The following is an 18,966-nucleotide window of genomic DNA, read 5'->3' on the forward strand; positions in this document are numbered from 1 at the left end:
CGACACTCTAGTGCGTGGATGTCTTCACTTCTAACGTAACTTGTGAAAACAAGTGGTAGTGTCGCTGGAATAGTAATCCAGAGGCCCAGGCTAATGCTCTGGGGCCATGAGTTCATACAATTAATAAAAATCTGGAATTTTGAAATAAAAAATAGCCTCAGCAATGGTGACCTTGAAATTTTCAACCATTGCTATAAAAACCCATCTGGTCACGAATGCCCTTTTGGGAAGGAAATCTGCCACCCTCACTAACATGTGCTTCCAGACCCACAGCAATGTGGTTGACTCTTAACTGCCCCTCTGAAATGGCACCAGCAATCCACTCAGCTCAAGATGCAATTGGGGATGGGCAAAAGTGATGCCCACATCCCATGAACGAATTAAAAAAAATACTGAGGCAAAAATAATCATTTGAACACTCTCCTCTCTTCACATTTCAACCCTCTGCAACCCCGAGTGGTCCTCCTCCTAAAACACTGTTTTAAAACCATAATGTAGGAGCAGAGTTAATTAAATTAGTTTCACAAAGGCGCTGTCGCGAGAGCTTTCTGCTGGCCACGAACCATCTTTGCCTTTGATCGTAAGTTCAATGCAAGCTGTTTGAAAGGCTAGGCACTGCGGAAGAGAGTAATCTCTTAAACCCGACTGGCATTTTCAGCCTTCGTTAACCAAAAAAGGGCTGGGCAATCTGCAACCCATCCTCAGGAGTTGGGGGGCTGGTAACGAGCAGGTCAACAAGGCTTCAGCATCCAGCAGCGATACATTGTCAGAGGCAGGGACACATTGTCACAGGGAGTCCAGCTCCTCCTCCTCTGCTGGGCTGTCCAGCTGTCAGTCACTGTCGGCACCAGGAGGTCAGCGATAGGCAGCACCACACAGGGTTACGTGATGATGATTTGACGTTACCAATCAGCTGATGGAGGAAGTCACAAGAAGAATGACACGGGCTGTATGGATGCTGCTGGCTCTGAGCTTCTGTCCCTTTTCGCCAGTAAGTGTTGTTATTATCTATACCCCCCTAAATTCCCTCTCTGTCTGTAACAGGCAGTGTGTTCCCTCACTTTAGGGGCAGCGCTCTCTGTAACTCTTTCGAGTACAAACCCGTTTCCATCTGTTTCAGATGAAGTTGCATTTTTTCATAGTTTGCCATTGTGAGATTTGAACTCTTGATCTTGGGGTTACAAACCCAATACCATAACCACTTGGCTATTTAGGCCAAGCACGCTCTCTGTAACAGGCAGTGTGTTCCCTCACTGGTTTATCAGGTAGCTAATGAGTTCCCTCTCTCTGTATCAGCCAGTGAGCTACCTCACTCTCTCTCCCTCTCTATCATACAGTGAACTCCCTCATCCTCTTTGTCAGGGAGTGAGCCCCCTCACCCCACCCCCTCCCCAGTCTCTCAGATAGCGAGCCCCCTCAGTCTCTCGGTCAGACAGCGAGCTCCCCTTGGTTTCTTGATCAGACAGTGTGTTCATTCAATCTCTCTCTCTCTCTTTCTATCAATCAGACAGTGAGCTCCATCGCTCTCCCTATCAGGCACTGTGTTCCCCCAGAAGACAGAGTTGGGATTAATGGGTCTTTTTCAGGTTGGAAAGATGTAACTAGTGGAGTGCTACAAGGAGGCTTCCATTATTTACTATTCATATTAATAACTTGGAGGAGGGGGGCAGAGTGTCTTGTTGCTGGAGGTCACTGGCAACGGTTGTTGGCTTAGTACAGAGAGGAGAAGAGTCAATTCTCTCAACTCTAAACTCGCTTTATTCACATCGTTAGTTCACCTACATTTAGCTTATACGTCTGGTGCAGTTTACAGCAGGTTATACAGTTTTATACCCAAAACTAGGATCTAAATGCACACCCCTAGGTTTCTCTGACACTCCCTGAGCGGTCACAGAATATGAAAGCTAATACCCGAAAAGGACACCTGACGCTGGCCAGGCGTTCCATTCTCTCTCTGTTGCGTCTCTACGTTGCTGACGTAGGTTCTTCCACTTCGGCGTTGGTTGTTCTCCGGAGTTCTCACTGCCTCCATGCCCGAAATTCTCCATTCTTATACTGAATCTTATCCCTTCAAGCTGTGCTGTCCATTAGTTTAGCCTTGCTTGGCTAGTCTGTGGCATCTTCTCATCGGCTCTGTCGCCAGAACTTAGGTAGCTTTACCTTGTTACTCCTTTCCTAAATAAGGACTTATGTCATATCACATTCCCTTTGTTTTCCAAGAAACTTGGCTACTTTGAACCGGTTCCAGCCAGCTCAGGCCAGTGACTGGACTCAGGTTACTTCAGGTCAAAAGTTGTTTTTGCCTGTGTCAGCAGTTCAGCTGCAGCCCCCTGGCCAACATCTCCCCCTTTTCATCCAAAGATACTTGTCTTAGGATCATTATTCTCCCTTTCTGTGTACCACTCCTGAGGTTGTCATTGTCCCCCAATGGGCATGTTACATCTGTGATATCATATGGTTATATAAAAAATATAAAAGAGAAGCGTATATAAAATACTTCGCACAGTGTCCTTATCCTGATAATCGTTTCTTCCGTTTTATTATAGCACTAACATTCAATCGGTGCAAAATTTCAATTTTCCACCTTCTAAGCTGATATATGTTGAATATGACAAGTACTAAAGCACATGTGATCACAACTACAGCAGGACGTGATAAAATCCTGACCCATGGATGTATTTGAACATTAGATCCCCAATTCCAAAACTTATCCCAGAACCTGGGGTCCTGTAGCAGTTCCTCTGCTTTATCAGCATGAGTTCTAATTATTTTAGTATGTTTAGTCCATTAATGAATTATCTCATTGGCTTCCTCCGCTATTTGCGTCCAATCTGCAGTCAGGTGCGGAATGGGTGGTAGCTCGGTAGGAACATATTTCCGCAGATCTTGGTCTATATCGGTACGTTGGACTGTGAGGTTTTCATTTATTACCATCCTCATTACTGGCTTAGGCAGAACTTGTCCACCGATAACCAGGTCTAAGGTCACATTGTTAATGGCCTTCCAGTGTCCTTCCAGAGGGCACTGTTTCCATCCTTTGTTATAGTTCATAGCCGCTGTGGCTATGTAATATGTTTGTCCCACAAGGGTGTATTGTAAAAAGGACTGGCTGTTAACAGCCAGAATGGACAATGAACAATTTTCATAAGTCTGAACCCGCAATTAGTAAGTTTTTGTCTCGTTATCTGTTCTGGACAGGCCCAGTGATTCCCTCCTTGGTGACGCTTTGACAAATCTACCCCTTTCAATATATCTCTGGTATGAGTTGCTACCCCAGTCAATATTCACAAAGGTGTGGTCCCAGTGGACCATAATTTTACCTCAACAAAAACAGAATTACCTGGAAAAACTCAGCAGGTCTGGCACCATCGGTGGAGAAGAAAAGAGTTGACGTCTTGAGTCCTCATGACGCTTCAACAGAACTGATTGAATATTAGGAAAGGGGTGAAATATAAGCTGGTTTAAGGGGGGCGGTGGGGGGGTGAGAAGTGGGGGGGTGTGGTTGTAGGGACAAGCAAGCAGTTATAGGAGCAGATAATCAAAAGATATCACAGACAAAGGAACAAAGAAGTGTTGAAGGTGGCGATATTATCTAAACGAATGTGCTAATTAAGAATGGATGGCAGGGCACTCAAGGTACAGCTCTAGTGGGGGTGGGGTGGAAAGAGTAGCAGGGCATACAAGATTTAAAAATAATGGAAATAGGTGGGAAAAGAAAAATCTATCTAAATTATTGGAAAAAACAAAAGGAAGGGGGAAGAAACAGAAAGGGGGTGGGGATGGAGGAGGGAGTTCAAGATCTAAAGTTGTTGAATTCAATATTCAGTCCGGAAGGCTGTAAAGTGCCTAGTCGGAAGATGAGGTGCTGTTCTTCCAGTTTGCGTTGGGCTTCACTGGAACAATGCAGCAAGCCAAGGACAGACCTGTGGGCAAGAGAGCAGGGTGGAGTGTTAAAATGGCAAGCGACAGGGAGGTTTGGGTCTTTCTTACGGACAGACTGCAGGTGTTCTGCAAAGACGTCGCCCAATTTACGTTTGGTCTCTCCAATGTAGAGGAGACCGCATTGGGAGCAACGAATGCAGTAGACTAAGTTGGGGGAAATGCAAGTGAAATGCTGCTTCACTTGAAAGGAGTGTTTGGTTCCTTGGACAGTGAGGAGAGAGGAAGTGAAGGGGCAGGTGTTGCATCTTCTGCATGGGCATGGGGAGGTGCCATAGGTGGGGGTTGATGAGTAGGGGGTGATGGAGGAGTGGACCAGGGTGAACCGGAGGGAATGATCCCTACGGAATGCCACCAGGGGGGTGAAGGGAAGATGTGTTTGGTGGTGGCATCATGCTGGAGTTGGCGGAAATGGCAGAGGATGATCCTTTGAATATGGGGGCTGGTGGGGTGATAAGTGAGGACAAGGGGGACCCTATCATGTTTCTGGGAGGGAGGAGAAGGCGTGAGGGCAGATGCATGGGAGATGGGCTGGACACGGTTGAGGGCCCTGTCAACGACCGTGGGTGGAAAACCTCAGTTAAGGAAGAAGGAGGACATGTCAGAGGAACTGTTTTTGAAGGGACCATCATCAGAACAGATGCGATGGAGGTGAAGGAACTGAGAGACTGGGATGGAGTCCTTACAGGAAGCGGGGTGTGAGGAGCGCTAGTCGAGGTAGCTGTGGGAGTCGGTAGGCTTGTAATGGATATTGGTGGACAGTCTATCACCAGAGATTGAGACAGAGAGGTCAAGGAAGGGAAGGGAAGTGTCAGAGATGGACCATGTGAAAATGATGGAAGGGTGGAGATTGGAAGCAAAATTAATAAATTTTTCCAAGTCCCGATGAGAGCATGAAGTAGCACCAATGTAATCATCGATGTACTGGAGAAAGAGTTGTGGGAGGGGACGGAAGTAGGACTGGAACAAGGAATGTTCCACATACCCCATAAAGAGACAGGCATAGCTGGGGCCCATGCGGGTACCCATAGCCACACCTTTTATTTGGAGGAAGTGAGAGGAGTTAAAGGAGAAATTGTTCAGTGTGAGAACAAGTTCAGCCAGACGGAGGAGAGTAGTGGTGGATGGGGATTGATCGGGCCTCTGTTTGAGGAAGAAGCTAAGGGCCCTCAGACCATCCTGGTGGGGGATGGAGGTGTAGAGGGATTGGACGACCATGGTGAAGAGGAAGCAGTTGGGGCCAGGGAATTGTAAATTGTTGATGTGACGTAAGGTGTCAGAGGAATCACGGATGTAGATGGGAAGGGACTGGACAAGGGGAGAGAGAAGGGAGTCAAGATAACGAGAAATGAGTTCCATGGGGCAGGAACAGGCTGACACGATCGGTCTACCTGGACAGTTCTGTTTGTGGATTTTGGGTAGGAGGTAGAAGGGGGCTGTCCGAGGTTGGGCGACTATCAGGTTGGAAGCTGTGGAAGGAAGATGTCCAGAGGAGATGAGGTCAGTGACAGTCCTGGAAACAATGGCTTGATGTTCAGTGGTGGGGTCATGGTCCAGGGAGAGGTAGGAGGAAGTGTCTGCGAGTTGATGCTCAGCCTCCGTGAGGTAGAGGTCAGTGCGCCAGACAACAACAGCACCACCCTTGTCAGCGGGTTTGATGACAATGTTGGGGTTGGACCTGAGAGAACGGAGTGCAGTAAGTTCAGAGAGAGACAGATTAGAATAGGTGAGAGGAGCAGAGAAATTGAGATGACTATATTTCACCCCTTTCCTAATATTCAATCAGTTCTGTTGAAGGGTCATGAGGACTCGAAATGTCAACTCTTTTCTTCTCCGCCGATGCTGCCAGACCTGCTGAGTTTTTCCAGGTAATTCTGTTTTTTTTTTGGATTTCCAGCATCCGCAGTTTTTTGTTTTTATCATAATTTTACCTGGCCCGTCGTTCGCCCATGGTCGCTTAATAAATGGACCCACAAATTGACTGATGATTTTTCCCTCTGGGATTACCGACAATGTCACCTCTAGAACTTGGTTGCATGAAAACTGTACTCCCGCTCCCTCAGGTATACCCAATGTTTTTCCCACGCACATTAACCCATCCATTCCTGTATAATACAAATTTATGTCCTCTCTTTTCCCTTTGTTGGTTCGGACTGTCTTATTCTACAGAGCAAAGTTGTTCCTGGTCTCGGGATAACTCTCTGCCGTCGACACTGCTTCAGGGATGTTCATTCATTGTGACGGCTCCGAGGCAGGTTCAACCACAGTTCTTATGATAATCAATCCAATAGCAACAAAATGCATTACCCCTTCATTTTAGGCTGGACCTGTAATAAACAAGTGTAATTTCTGTTCTTGTTTGCAGTTTCTTTTGAGTACTATTTTAAGCCCAGTCTCTCCATATACTGAGCCAGACCGTCCATATCCTGTTCCCAACTTGTTTCAGATTCTAACTGTCCGTTTCTTCTAACCCACTTATTCCCCCTCTTTGTTTTATTTTTCTTTGGTTTGTTCCCTGGATTCGCCTTTGCATGTGAATGGACAGTATCAAATTTGTTTTTGATCACCTGATCTGTAGCTGGTCCTGTTCTTGATCTCCCTGACCTTCGGAATTCAGAACATCGTTAGCATCGAGCAGCACATGCCAATGGTGATTATCTTGTTTTTCTCCCACTAACTTTAGCTGATTAATGTGGTACCAGGCACTCTTATCTGGTGTCGTTAATATCTTGTATACAGATGGGCTTGCTTTATCTACTATCTCATAGGGGCCAGCAAACTTTGGACTCAAGAATGAGGTGGGCTGGTGTATTCTAATCATTACTCTTTGTCCGGGGCTCAACTCTATCGGACTGGCTTTTGTGTCGAAATAAGCCTTGTTTTGCTGATTCTTCTTTACCTGTCAGTGAACAGCTGCATAATTTGCTTCTTTTACTGTTTCTACTATCTGTTGTACCCATTTTTCTGATATAATGTGGTCTACCTTCGGACAAATCTAAACCTACCAACCCCTCCATTCCCCTCATGTCCCTTCCTGTCATGAGTCTATAAGGAGTGTAGCCTGTTGATGAAGCCATGTTATTCCTGATTATCATCAGCACATAGGGCAGAATGACCTGCCAGGTTGTCTTGTGCTGCTGCACCATTTTGGCTATCATGTTTTTCAATGTCCGATTTATTCTTTCCACAATTCCACTAGACTGTGGTCTATAGGGTATGTGGAAACTCTGTCTGACCCCAAAAAGTGTCATAACATCTTGCATTACTTGGGCTGTAAAATGTGTTCTCTGATCTGATTCTATGCTTCGGGGTAAACCTCAACAGGTAAACACCTTCTCTAATGGAATTTTTGCAGTAATTTTGGCTTTGTTTGTTCTGGTTGGAAAAGCTTCCACCCATTTAGTGAAAGTATCCACTATTACTAGAATGTACTTGTATCCTCATGGAGTGGGGGGGAAGGGGTCCTACATAGTCTATCTGTAAATTAGTCCAAGGCCCTTCTACTGGTCTAGTATGTCGGAGGGCCCCTTTCCTAACATTTCTATTGGGGTTGTGTTGTGCACAGATCGAACAATTCCTGACATAGTGTTCCACGTCACCTTTCATTCCTGGCCACCAGCACACCTCCTTTATCTGATCCAGGGTGCTCTCCGTCCCTTTATGACCCCATAAGTCATGGTACCAGTGGATAATTTGGTTTCGTCTCCCCTCTGGCACCACAAATTTTCCCTCACATAAAACCACTCCGTCTTGAATATAGACCCCCTCGTGCCTTTTGTAAGTGTCCGACTCTGCTCCTTCTATTAGTTTTTTCAATTCTCCGTCTTTCATTTGCTCCTCCGTTAAATCCATTACTTTGACCTGCTTCTCTCTCTGGCTCCTGATTTCCCCAATCGGTGGCTGCCATTCCTGTCCACATACAGCACCTTGTTTGGCTGGTTCATCAGCTTTCCTGTTCCCTTCGGGAGATAGTTTTGAATGAGCTTTCACTTTTGTGACCCCAAATCCTTTCTTCTGTGCTTCTTCAAAGATGTACCGTAATAGCGGGGCCGAAGGAAGGGGCTTTCCAGCTGCTGAGACAAATCCTCTCACTTCCCATAGGGCCAAATGTTCTGTGAGGCTATTACAGACATACACGCTATCAGAATATATGACTGATCTAGGTGGAAAGTATTTCGGGTGACCGCCCACATACACGACGGCTGCTAGTTCTGCTGCCTGCGCACTCATGGTTTTAGGTAATTTCAAAGCTGCACTATATCTTTCCTGTCCGTGTTCACCCTCTATGTATATCCCACAGCCAGTTCTCCTTTCCACATCCTGTACTGAGGAAGAGCCATCCACAAAAATTTTAAAATAATGTTCTTCATTTCCTGTGTCCTTTATTTTTCTGCTTTCAGGCCCCATCTTACTCTCTCCCTTTTTCTTTGATACAAACGGGCCCTTGGGTCATTTGCTATCATCAATTGACATTCATGTTTTTCTCCCTGATAAACTAGTTATCTGCTAACGTAGTCATGGTTTTTACCCCCTTTACCGTTATATTTCTCCCTTACAGCAACAATGTCCATCTGGTAATTCTATTTTGGCTAACTGCACCATCCTTAATCCTTCCCTCTAACAGTAGCTGTACAGGGGTGTGTTCTGTTAATATTGTAAGTGGGTTTAGTCCCACTATATAGGTAAAGTGCTGCACTACTCAAAAGACAACTAGCAAGTGTTTTTCACACACCGTATACCCCTGCTCTACTGGTGAGAGCATGCGTGAGGCATATGCTACTGGTCGTAATTTCCCGTGTGTCTCCTGTAATATCACTGCCGAAAGGCAGTGGTAACTACCTCCAATGAAAGTTGGATTTGGGTTCTTCAGAGCAGGCGCGGCAGCTAGTGCTTGCTTTAGAGTGATCATGGCCTGGGTGTGTTCTGTTTTCCATTCCTAGGCCACATTCTTTTTTAATAATTCCATTAGCTTTTGTGGCGAATCCATGTGGTCCCTGCAATATCCCACCAAGCCTAAGAAAGACCTTAACCCTTTTACATCCCACGGAACAGGGAGTCTGCCAACCGTCTCTATTCTTCGCTTGTCAATGTCCCTCTTCCCCAGTGTCAGAATCATTCCCAAGTAAGTAACTTTTTGTTTCATGATCTGCGCTTTTTTTAGGGTTAATATTTAATCCCAAGTCATATAACAACTGCAGTAATTCACTTAGTAGTTGATAATGTTCCTTTTTGGTTTTAGTTTGTAGGAGTACGTCATCTACATACTGCACTAGACATTCAGGCCTTGAGGATCCTTTGAACTCTTCCCTTAGCCATTGGTGAAACATGGACGGGGAATTGTGAAATCCCTGCGGCAGGGCGGTCCATGTATATTGCTGTCCTTGGAAAGTAAACGCAAATTTATATCAACGTTCTTTCTCCAGTGGAATAGACCAAAAACCGTTACTTCTGTCCAAAACCGTAAACCATTGCGCATCCTCATTTTGTTGAACTACTGTCTCTGGGCTAGTTGCTACCATAGGGGCTGTTAATGGGGTGACTTTATTTAATTCTCTGTAATCTATCGTTAGTCGCCAGCCACCATCGGGTTTTCTCACTGGCCAAATAGGTGCATTGTCAGTAGAAGCTATTGGTCTTAATATCCCTTGCTGCAGCAGACTCTGTATCACCTTCCCTATCTCTTCTTCTGCTTGTTTTGGGAAACCGTACTGGTTTGGGGTCACACACACTCCCAGTCATTTTCCCACAATCATGTTTATGTCGGGCAAATAATATTGAGTTTTGTGTGATAATTTGTTGTACTTCATGATCGTCACTCATTTCTCCTGGTTCTATCTACATCTCCCCGATCGTGCATATCCTACCCTGATATTCCCCCACCGGGACGAGTGTGTGATTTATACTGCCTATGCCCAAAGGCATTTGCCAAATTATACAATTAACTGTGTCAAGGCAGAGTCCCGCTTTAGCCATATAGTCACTCCCTAATATATGTTCTTGTTCCCTGGGTAATTTGATAAGGACCACTGAATGCTCTATCAATATACCGACTTCCAACGGTACACTCATATATCCTACTTGTGAATGCCCTGTGAATTCGCTTAGAATAATTTTGTTTTGAATTTTCCAATCTACGTCATTGATCTGAGTGAAGTTAACGGTGGTTTGGGATCCCCCTGTGTCCCAAAGGAATGTAATAGGGAGGCCTCCGACCCTACCATTCACTAGGGGTCTCCCCATGTCATCCCACCGCGTGTCACACACCCATTACGGAGAGGCCTGAGACCGTCGTTGCAGCTCGGGATACAACCCGGAACTCGGTGGTATTTCTATATCACACTGAGGACTTGGTCTATTCGGCCCTTCCATGGGTAGGCCCTGGTTTCCTCCCCGACCTGCATTCTCTCGTCTCGAGTTCGGGCAGTCCCTTGCGAAGTGTCCCTCTCAGCCACAGTAATAGCATCTGGACACCTCGCCCTGAGTTCTCCTCGTTCCCGAGAAGTTTCCTTTTCCTCTGCCTCTACCTTTTCCCACTGTCTGATAAGCTGGAGGGGGTTCCCTGTGAGTAGGTCCCCTCCCTTCATTTCTCCAGGTTGTCGTCTAATCCTTAATAGGCATTACTCTGTCCCCGGATGTCTTGGGTAGTTTTAGTGTTTCCCTTTCCCATACTCCAACCATCTTCCTAATTATCCAGGGCTCTGTATGTGTGTCATCAGTGGGATCAAACTGATCTAATGCTTTCCTCGACTCCTCAGTGCCATGCGACACTAGTGTTCTCAGCCATCGGTTCCTAACCTCTGGCTGTAAATTATCCCTTCCTAGGCCTGTGTCATAGACCCCCTGAACACCGCCCAAATGCAATCTGAAAATGCAGTGGGATGTTTACCTTTTCTTTGATAGCATTTCATCAGCGCCTCCACTGGGTTCCCTCTGTTATCGCCCATGACAGATAATACCTGGTTCTTTAAGGCCTCATTTGTGCCTCTACCAAGTTTTTGTTCCTCCGGTAGGGTAGAGTGTATATGTGGGTGTAGGCACATTAGAATTAATTCTCTTTCCTCAGCATCGTCTAAGCTGCGTACCCCTCTCTGTTGCCTGACTGCTAGGAACCACTCCCTAGGATCATCCCCGGGCGCACACGTCCCAATATCTTCCGCAATATCCTTCAATTCTTGTGCCCCGAGTGGGGTGGAATATGTCATATTCGGGCCGGCTTGCCCCTGCCCATCTGCCCCTGCCTGTGCTCTAGTGGTTACAAGGGGAGCCATTGGGGTAGACGGTTTTTCCGGCTCTGGAATATATGCCGGCGGTGGATCCTCTGGTGGAGATTCCCTGTCACCGCTGCTGTATCTATCTGCCCCGTCTGCTAAATCATCCCAAGCTATATCCCCTTGACCGTTTTCTTCACCTCTTCTGGGTGCAAAAGCACACAATTATGCCCCTCTGTGCGGCTGGCTGATCTTGCAGCCTCACTATCAGTTTCTGACACTTTGTGTGATCACCGGTACTGCTCCTCTTCTCCTGAGCTGCTCTGTGAATCACAATCATAGCAGTTTTTAAATCACTACATTGTTGTTTCCATCCCTCCACTTCAGCTTTAGCTGCTTGGGCTTCTCTCTCTCTCTTACTCTTTTCATTAGCCAATTTTTCACACTGTAACTGATATTGGTTCATGTGCATCAAATCCGCACTTCTCTGTCCCTTTAAGTCAGTTACCTTCTCTCTAAGGTGGGCTATCTCCTCACGGAGTTTGTTATTCTCTTCCTCTAGTTTGTCTCTCTCCCTTCTAGCTTGCTGTCGATATTTTATCCATTCCTCAAATTAACATCAGATCGCTACGGACTTCTGTACCTTTTTAAATTTCTGATCTAACATCTTTGTTTGCGCAATTGTCCAAAGGGCCTCCACAGCCGGTTTTCCCTTGTCACCAATGTGACCCACATACTCCCCGTACTGCGGCCACTTATCTATTATGTATTTTTGGAGGAGTCCCTTCCAGTCAAAACAATCCAAGTGCCCAGGGCTTGGAGATGCCTTTTGATTTGTCATCATCTTATGTTAGTAGCTATGAATTAACCCAAACTCCTGTTCTCTGTGTATTTAGCCCACTCGGTTTGGCTCGAGTCTCCCACTGACTCAACGGAGAGATTAATCCTCGAGTCCACCCAGGGATGCCAAATATGTTGCCGGAGGTCACTGGTAATGGTTGTTGGCTTAGTACAAAGAGGAGAAGAGTAAATTCTCTCTTAACTCTAAATTTGCTTTATTCATGTCGTTAGATCATCTACATATACGTCTGGTGCAGTTTACAGCAGGTTATACAGTTTATACTCAAAACTAGGATCCAAATGCACACCTACTAGGTTTCTCTGACACTCCCTTCGTGGTCACAGAATATAAAATCTAATACTCGAAAAGGAGAGCTGACGCTGGCCAGGCGTTCCATTCTCTCTCTCTTGCGTCTCTACGTTGCTGATGTAGGTTCTTCCACTTCCGCGTTGGTTGTTCTCTGGCATTCTCGCTGGCTCCACACCCGAAATTCTCCATTCTTATACTGAATCTTATCTGTTCAAGCTATGCTGTCTCTCTCCTGTTAGTTTAGCCTTGCTTGGCTAGTCTGTGGCATCTTCTCATTGGCTCTGTCCCAAGAACTTAGGTAGCATTACCTTGTTACTCCTTTCCTAAATAAGGACTTGTGTCTTATCACATTCCCATTGTTTTCCAAGAATCTCGGCTACTTCGAACCGGTTCCAGCCAGCTCAGGCCAGTGACTGGACTCAGGTTACTTCAGGTCAAAAGTTGCTTTTGCCTGTGTCAGCTGCAATCCCCTGGCCAACAGGATTGTATCCAAATTTGCTGACAATACAAAAATAGGTGGGAGGGCATCTGATGAGGACATAAGGAATCTGCAAGGGTTGAGTGAGTGGACAAAAACTTGGCAGATGGAGTTTAATTTAGGGAAGTGTGAGGTTATGCACATTGGTCGGAAAAATCAAAAGGCAGACTATTATTTAAATAGAGACTCCAAAAAAGTGCAGCACAGAGGGATCTGGGTGTTCTTGTGCATGAAACACAGAAAGTTAGCTTGCAGGTGCAGCAAGTCATTAAGAAGGCAAATAGAATGCTGACCTGTATTGTTAGGGGATTGGAGTTTAAAAATAGGGAAGTCTTGTTACAACTGTACAGGGTGTTGTTGAGGCCGTGCCTGGAGTCCTGTGTACAGTTTTGGTCCCCATATTTAAGAAAGGATATACTGACATTGGAGGCTGTTCAAAAGAGATTCACTAGGCCGTTTCCTGAGATGAAGGGGTAGACTTATCAGGAACGGCTAAATTAATAAGGCCTTTATTCAATTGAGTTTAGAAGAATGAGGGGTGATCTTATTGAAATGTACAAGATTCTGAGGGTGCTTGACAGGTTAGATTTTGCGAAGATGTTTCTACTAGTGGGAGAATCTCGAACTAGGGGACCCTGTGCCGGACGGAGCGAGCTCCCTTCGCCCCCCCTGTGCCGGACGGAGCGAGCTCCCCTCGCCCCCTGTGCCGGACAGAGCGAGCACCCCTCGCGCTCTCTGTAACCAGCACTCTGTGTCTCTGCCGGTCTCCTATATTCAGCAATGAGTTCCTTCATTTTCAAAGATGCAACACCTGCCCTTTGATCTCCTTTCTCCCCACCTGTGCAGTGACCCAAATGTTGTCTCTCCAGCTGAAACAATTATTTACTCATACTTCTTTCAGTTTACTATACTTTACTCATTGCCCATGATACAGACTCCCCTATATTGGGGGGACCGAATACAAATTGAGTGATCCCTGTGCTGAACACCCCCATTCCACTTCATAAGTGTGACCGCCCAGTACTTATAAAATCTCACTTCCTCCAGTTTAGATGAAACGTCATCGCCCTGAAACGTGGGTCTTTCTCCAGATATGCAACTGGGTGTTTCCAGCATTTTCCGTCTTGACTCCCCATTGACATCACCTGCGGGATTTTGCTTTTGTTTCCCTCATTCTCTGTCTCTGTGTTCAGCTGTCGGCTCCTTCACTACCCGAAACAAAAATGTAAAACGCTGGCAACAGGTGGACCAGGCAGCATCACCGGGCTCAAAGGGTCAGGGCGGGTGCAAAAACTACATTTGGACAAGATCCTTTTCCTTGCACTGAATCTTAAATTGTGCCCCCCCCCCGGTACAAGTAATTTTAACCTAGAACAGGAGAACTTCTGAAATTTGCACCATGTTTTATTATACGGGTAATGTGTGGCTGCCTTCAGAGTTATGCCCTTGTGCCGGAAGAAAGTACCATTTTTGGCCACAAGGTTCATACTGCAGGTATGCCCCTGTTTAATGATGAATAGGAGGCACCTATTTATTTTGGCTTTATTAAGCTACGGAATCAGTTTTGCAAGAAGTGGAGGGTTGTTGGGCATAAACGTACGCCAGGATGTACAAAGCACATCTGAGCATACAAAAAAACCGATGGACAGAAAACAAGCAGAATAATAGAATACAAAGGAGTGTGAAGTCATGTTTCAGCAACATAAAGCCCGGCTAGACCGTACTTGGAGCACTGTGAGCTATTCTGGGGACCACACTTTAGGAAGGATATATTGGCTCTGGAGGGAGTGCGGCGTATGTTTACCCGAATGATACCAGGACTCCAAGGGTTAGAGTATGGGGAGAGATTACACAAGCTAGGATGTGTATTCCCTGGAATTTAGAAGGTGAAGAGGTGATTTGATCGAAGATATCGAGGGGAACAGATAGGGTGGATAGAGAGAAACTATTAAGTCTCAGACTCGAAGGCAAGGTCTAAAAATTAGAGCCACACTCCTCAGGAGCGAAATTAGGAAACATTTCCACACACAAAGGGTGATAGAAGTTTTGAACACACTTCCACAAATGTTAATGGGTGCCAGGTCAGTTGTTCATTTTAAATCTTAAATCGGTGGATTTTGGTTAATAAAAGGTGATAAGGTATATGGGGCAATGGCAGATACATGGAGTTAGATCACAGATTCGCCACAATCTCATCGAATGGGGGAACAGGCTCGAGGAGCAAAATGGCCGCCTCTTGCTCCTATAGGTAGATATTGAATAATCGTCACGTTGGCTGGTGCCACGTTGTGATGACGGAACAAATAATCACAATACATTAAAATCATTAAAGTAAAATTAAGGTTAAAGTAGTAAAAGAAGGATTGCATAATTATATGTTATTAGCTGGTCCATTGAGTCTGTCCCATTCAGTTGTTGGAATGAGACAACACAGCCCCAAATCTCTTTACCTGCCAGTAGCTGTGTGATCTCCAGGGAGAGGCCAAATAACCCCAGGTAAAAATGTAGTAATGAGGTTTCCTCTGTGGAGTAATACATGTCTGTTTTACCCCCAGCCCAAAGCTGGTAGAATGATGGAAACCCTGACTCTCTGCCTCCTCTGTGCTAACTTGCTCCTGAGCCACCAGTGCAAGGAAGCCCACCTCATGTCACACCCTGTCCTGTCCCACAGGGCAAATTATAATTCCTTGACATGAAGTTTTTTTTTTTGTTCAATTACTTTTGGGTCAGTAAGAGCCTGTCTATGTGATCAATGCTGACTAGGTCCAGGAGGTTTCATCCAACCTGTTATTGTTGCAGAGTTCATCCAGCAGAACGTTTCAGATTGATTATGACAATGACTGTTTTCGAAAGGATGGTAAAGAGTTCCGCTATATTTCGGGGAGCATACATTACTCTCGTGTACCTCGGTATTACTGGAAGGACCGTCTTATGAAAATGCACATGGCGGGACTGAATGCTATTCAAACGTGAGTATGGCAGCTTAGGGTTACACTTACAGTTATCGTTTTTTGATATTTTGTGCTGCAGGCTCTGCAGGTGATTGTCAGAGGTATGGTCCTGCCTATAGTGCCTTGGGCCTTTTTAGAAGCGCTATGTAAATATAAGATTGTTGCTGGCCTTTCAGATGAGACCCAAGACCTTGCTGCCTGTTCATGTGGATGTAAAAGACAGCTTGGTACTATTCAAAAGCAAATAACAACTTGTATTTATATAGCATTTTTAATATAAAACATTCCAAGGCACTTTACAAGAGTGTTGTAAAGTAAAATTTAGCAACGAGCCACAGAATGCAATACTAGGGCTGACGGCCAAATGCTTGGTCAAAGAGGTAAAGCTTTAATAATCATCTTAAAGGAGAGTAGTGAAGCAGAGAGGCATAGGAAGGGAATTCCAGAGCTTAGGACCTGGGCAACTCAAGGCAGAGCCACTAATGGTGAAAAAAATAAAATCAGGGATGCACAAGAGGCTGGGATTCGAGGAGCTCAGTTTTCTCGGAGGGTTGTGGGGCAGGAGGAGATTGCAGAGATAGGGAGTGGCAAGACCACGGAGGAATTTGGAAACAAGGATGAGAATTTTGAAATTGAGGTGTTGCTTGACCAGGAGCCAATGTAGGTCAGTGAGCCACAGGGGTGATAGCCTGTCTCCCTCAATGTGTTGTATTTAATCATCTCAATTTCAGCAACTTTGTTATTTTGAGAATGGGACTTGGTGTGAGTAAGGACACAGGAAGCAGAGTTGTGGGTGATATCAAGATTATAGAGTTCTCCTGGCCTTGGTCAGTGTTTGTCCCTTAAGCAAGTTTGCTATCGCAGGTTTATCTCATTGCTGTTTGTGGGACTTGCCTGTGTGCAAATTGATGCTGTGTTTTGAAGAATATATAGTTAATGTACTAAGATATGGAATATAATAAGGCCAGAATTTGCTCTTAGATGGCAATCTAAGGCTGTCGGCTGTTAATTCAGCTCAAAGTAACAAAATTGCTGAAATTGTGAGCTGATTAAATACAGTACATTGAGGGAGACAGGCTATCTGACATCTGAATGCACAGAGCCAACCAACAGGACACCTTTTTAACCAATCAGATTTAAAATTGGGAAATAAATACATTAAGGACTATGAAGGAGGGTATATTGGAGAGGGTGAATTCAGTGTCAAATCAGGTACAGAAAGAGAGAGATAAAGATTTGATTAATAAAGGAAAAAAAAAGAGACAGAAAGGTGAAATAAATTTGACATTTTCAAAATCTTCCCAAAAAATTCAACACCTAAAGTAATGTGACTCCACACTTGAACTGGTTAATTTTCAGTGCCCGAGAGGATGATGGGCTGTGATGAACAATAATCACATTGTTAACAAGGTACTTATACTACTACTTACTAGTCCTAAAATCTGCAGTTTGGCTTGTATCGACCTCGCGAATGCAGCAACTTCACGATATTCAATGCATTCGTTGGTGAGGCAGTCAGTGAGGCAGCATTATCATGCATGTAGAAAGACTTTGTCAACATTACACCTTGGGCTGATAAGTGTTGCAGCATTTTGTACTATCTGCAAGATGCATTGCAGCAACTCAACAAGCCTCCGTTGACTGCACTTTCCAAACCCATGACCTCTATCACCTAGAAGAACAAGGGCCACAGATGGGAACATCACCACCTGCAAGTTCCCTTCCAAGTCTTACATTATCCTGACTTGGAACTATATCACCGTTCCTTCATTGTCACTGGGTCAAAATCCTGGAACTCCCTAACAGCACTGTGGGTGTACCTACATCACATAAACTGCAGCGGTTCAAGAAGGCAGCTCACCACCACCTTCTCAAGGGCATTTAAGGATGGACAATAACTGCTGGCCTAGCTGGCGATGCCCACATCCTGTGAAAGAATAAAAAATAAACAGTGAAGAGGTGCAACTTAGACAGCAACTTTGGGAAATGAGCATTTAACTGTGCATCTGCTCCTTGTCTGAGGTTGCTGTGGCATTTTGCATAACTTATGGTGAGCACCATTATCCTCATCATTATTTTGTCAGCAAATTTGAGATCATTGAATTGCTGCATTAGATTGCAAAAGTAGCACTGGAACATCAGAATTAATATACGGATAAGGTAGTTAACATTGGAATGTAGAAATTAATGTGCTGGAATGATACAGGATTAGAAAGCAAGTTGATAATTAACAGTATAAAAGGAGACATTTTGACTGGCTCCTGTGAGTTCATCCACGGTGTACTCAAGAGACAATTTGCTTCATGTTGGCAGATGTTCACATGTGTCTCCCGAATGAGGCTCCGTTCAGTGATTTAAGAAAGAAACAAAGATTTTACATTTATATAGAGTCTTCAGCTGTGGAGTCACTGTTGTACTATGGGAAAGGCATCACAGCAAGCTCCCACAAACCACAATCTGATAATGACCAGATCATCTGTTATTATAAATATTGGCCAGGAAACCAGGGAGAGCTCTTCTGCTCTTCAATAAAACAGTGACGTGGGATCACTTACACCCACCCGAGAGGGCAGATGGGGCTGCAGTTTAGCATCTCACCTGAAGGACAATACTGACTGTGCAACACTCCTTTAGTACAGTGTTAGGGTGTATGCCTGGATTATGTACCCAAGTTTCTGTGACTTGAACCCAAGACCTGAGTCAGAGGCTGAAGTGCTACTGACCGAGCTGCGGCTTGCAGCTTGTTTACAGGACTTTACTATGTTATGTTTGCCTGGGGTTTTTGACTTGCAATACCAGCTATGAAAATAGACTATTTTTTCATGTGTCTTCACTGAAAGTTCCAAACTAAAGTATAAGTATATATTTTACAGACTGGTCTAGCAGTTGGCATACAATGATTACAGTAAAAAAAAACATGGCTTAAGAAATACCTTAAGGTATCTGTGGATGTGAGAAGCGCTATATAAATGTAATTGTTCCTCTCTTCTTCCTTCTTTCTCTTCCAACTCCTACTCCCCACCGTCATACCCATCACCCCTGCCCCCACTAATTCCCCCACGTCTGCAACCGACCAATCTTTTCTCAGTTTAGGATTAATTCATTTTTTCCCCCAGGGTTAAGGAATAATGATGTCCTATTATCATTGTAGTTATTGTATTTGTTCTTTAAGTGTTGTTCAACAACACTTCTTAAATATGAAGACTTAAACATAACCATTTACTGTGGTAACTGCGGTAG

The 18,966-nt window shown here is 44.9% G+C and overlaps 1 protein-coding gene across 3 annotated transcripts in view; it reads left to right on the plus strand.

Moving 5' to 3' along the window:
* The first annotated feature begins 833 nt into the window (after positions 1-833).
* glb1 (galactosidase, beta 1) overlaps positions 834-18,966 on the plus strand; it is a 163,091-nt gene continuing 144,958 nt past the window's right edge. For 2 of the 3 annotated variants that reach the window (XM_041183434.1, XM_041183431.1), the window contains exons 1-2: positions 834-991; positions 15,575-15,744. In XM_041183434.1, coding sequence (XP_041039368.1) covers positions 917-991; positions 15,575-15,744 — 245 coding nt within the window. In that variant the 5' untranslated portion in view covers positions 834-916. Of the gene's footprint in view, positions 992-6,484; positions 6,590-15,574; positions 15,745-18,966 lie in introns of all 3 variants that reach the window. The other variant, XM_041183432.1, reaches the window with a different exon arrangement.

Source organism: Carcharodon carcharias, chromosome 3 (genome assembly GCF_017639515.1).
Source record: "Carcharodon carcharias isolate sCarCar2 chromosome 3, sCarCar2.pri, whole genome shotgun sequence".
Taxonomy (NCBI): domain Eukaryota; kingdom Metazoa; phylum Chordata; class Chondrichthyes; order Lamniformes; family Lamnidae; genus Carcharodon; species Carcharodon carcharias.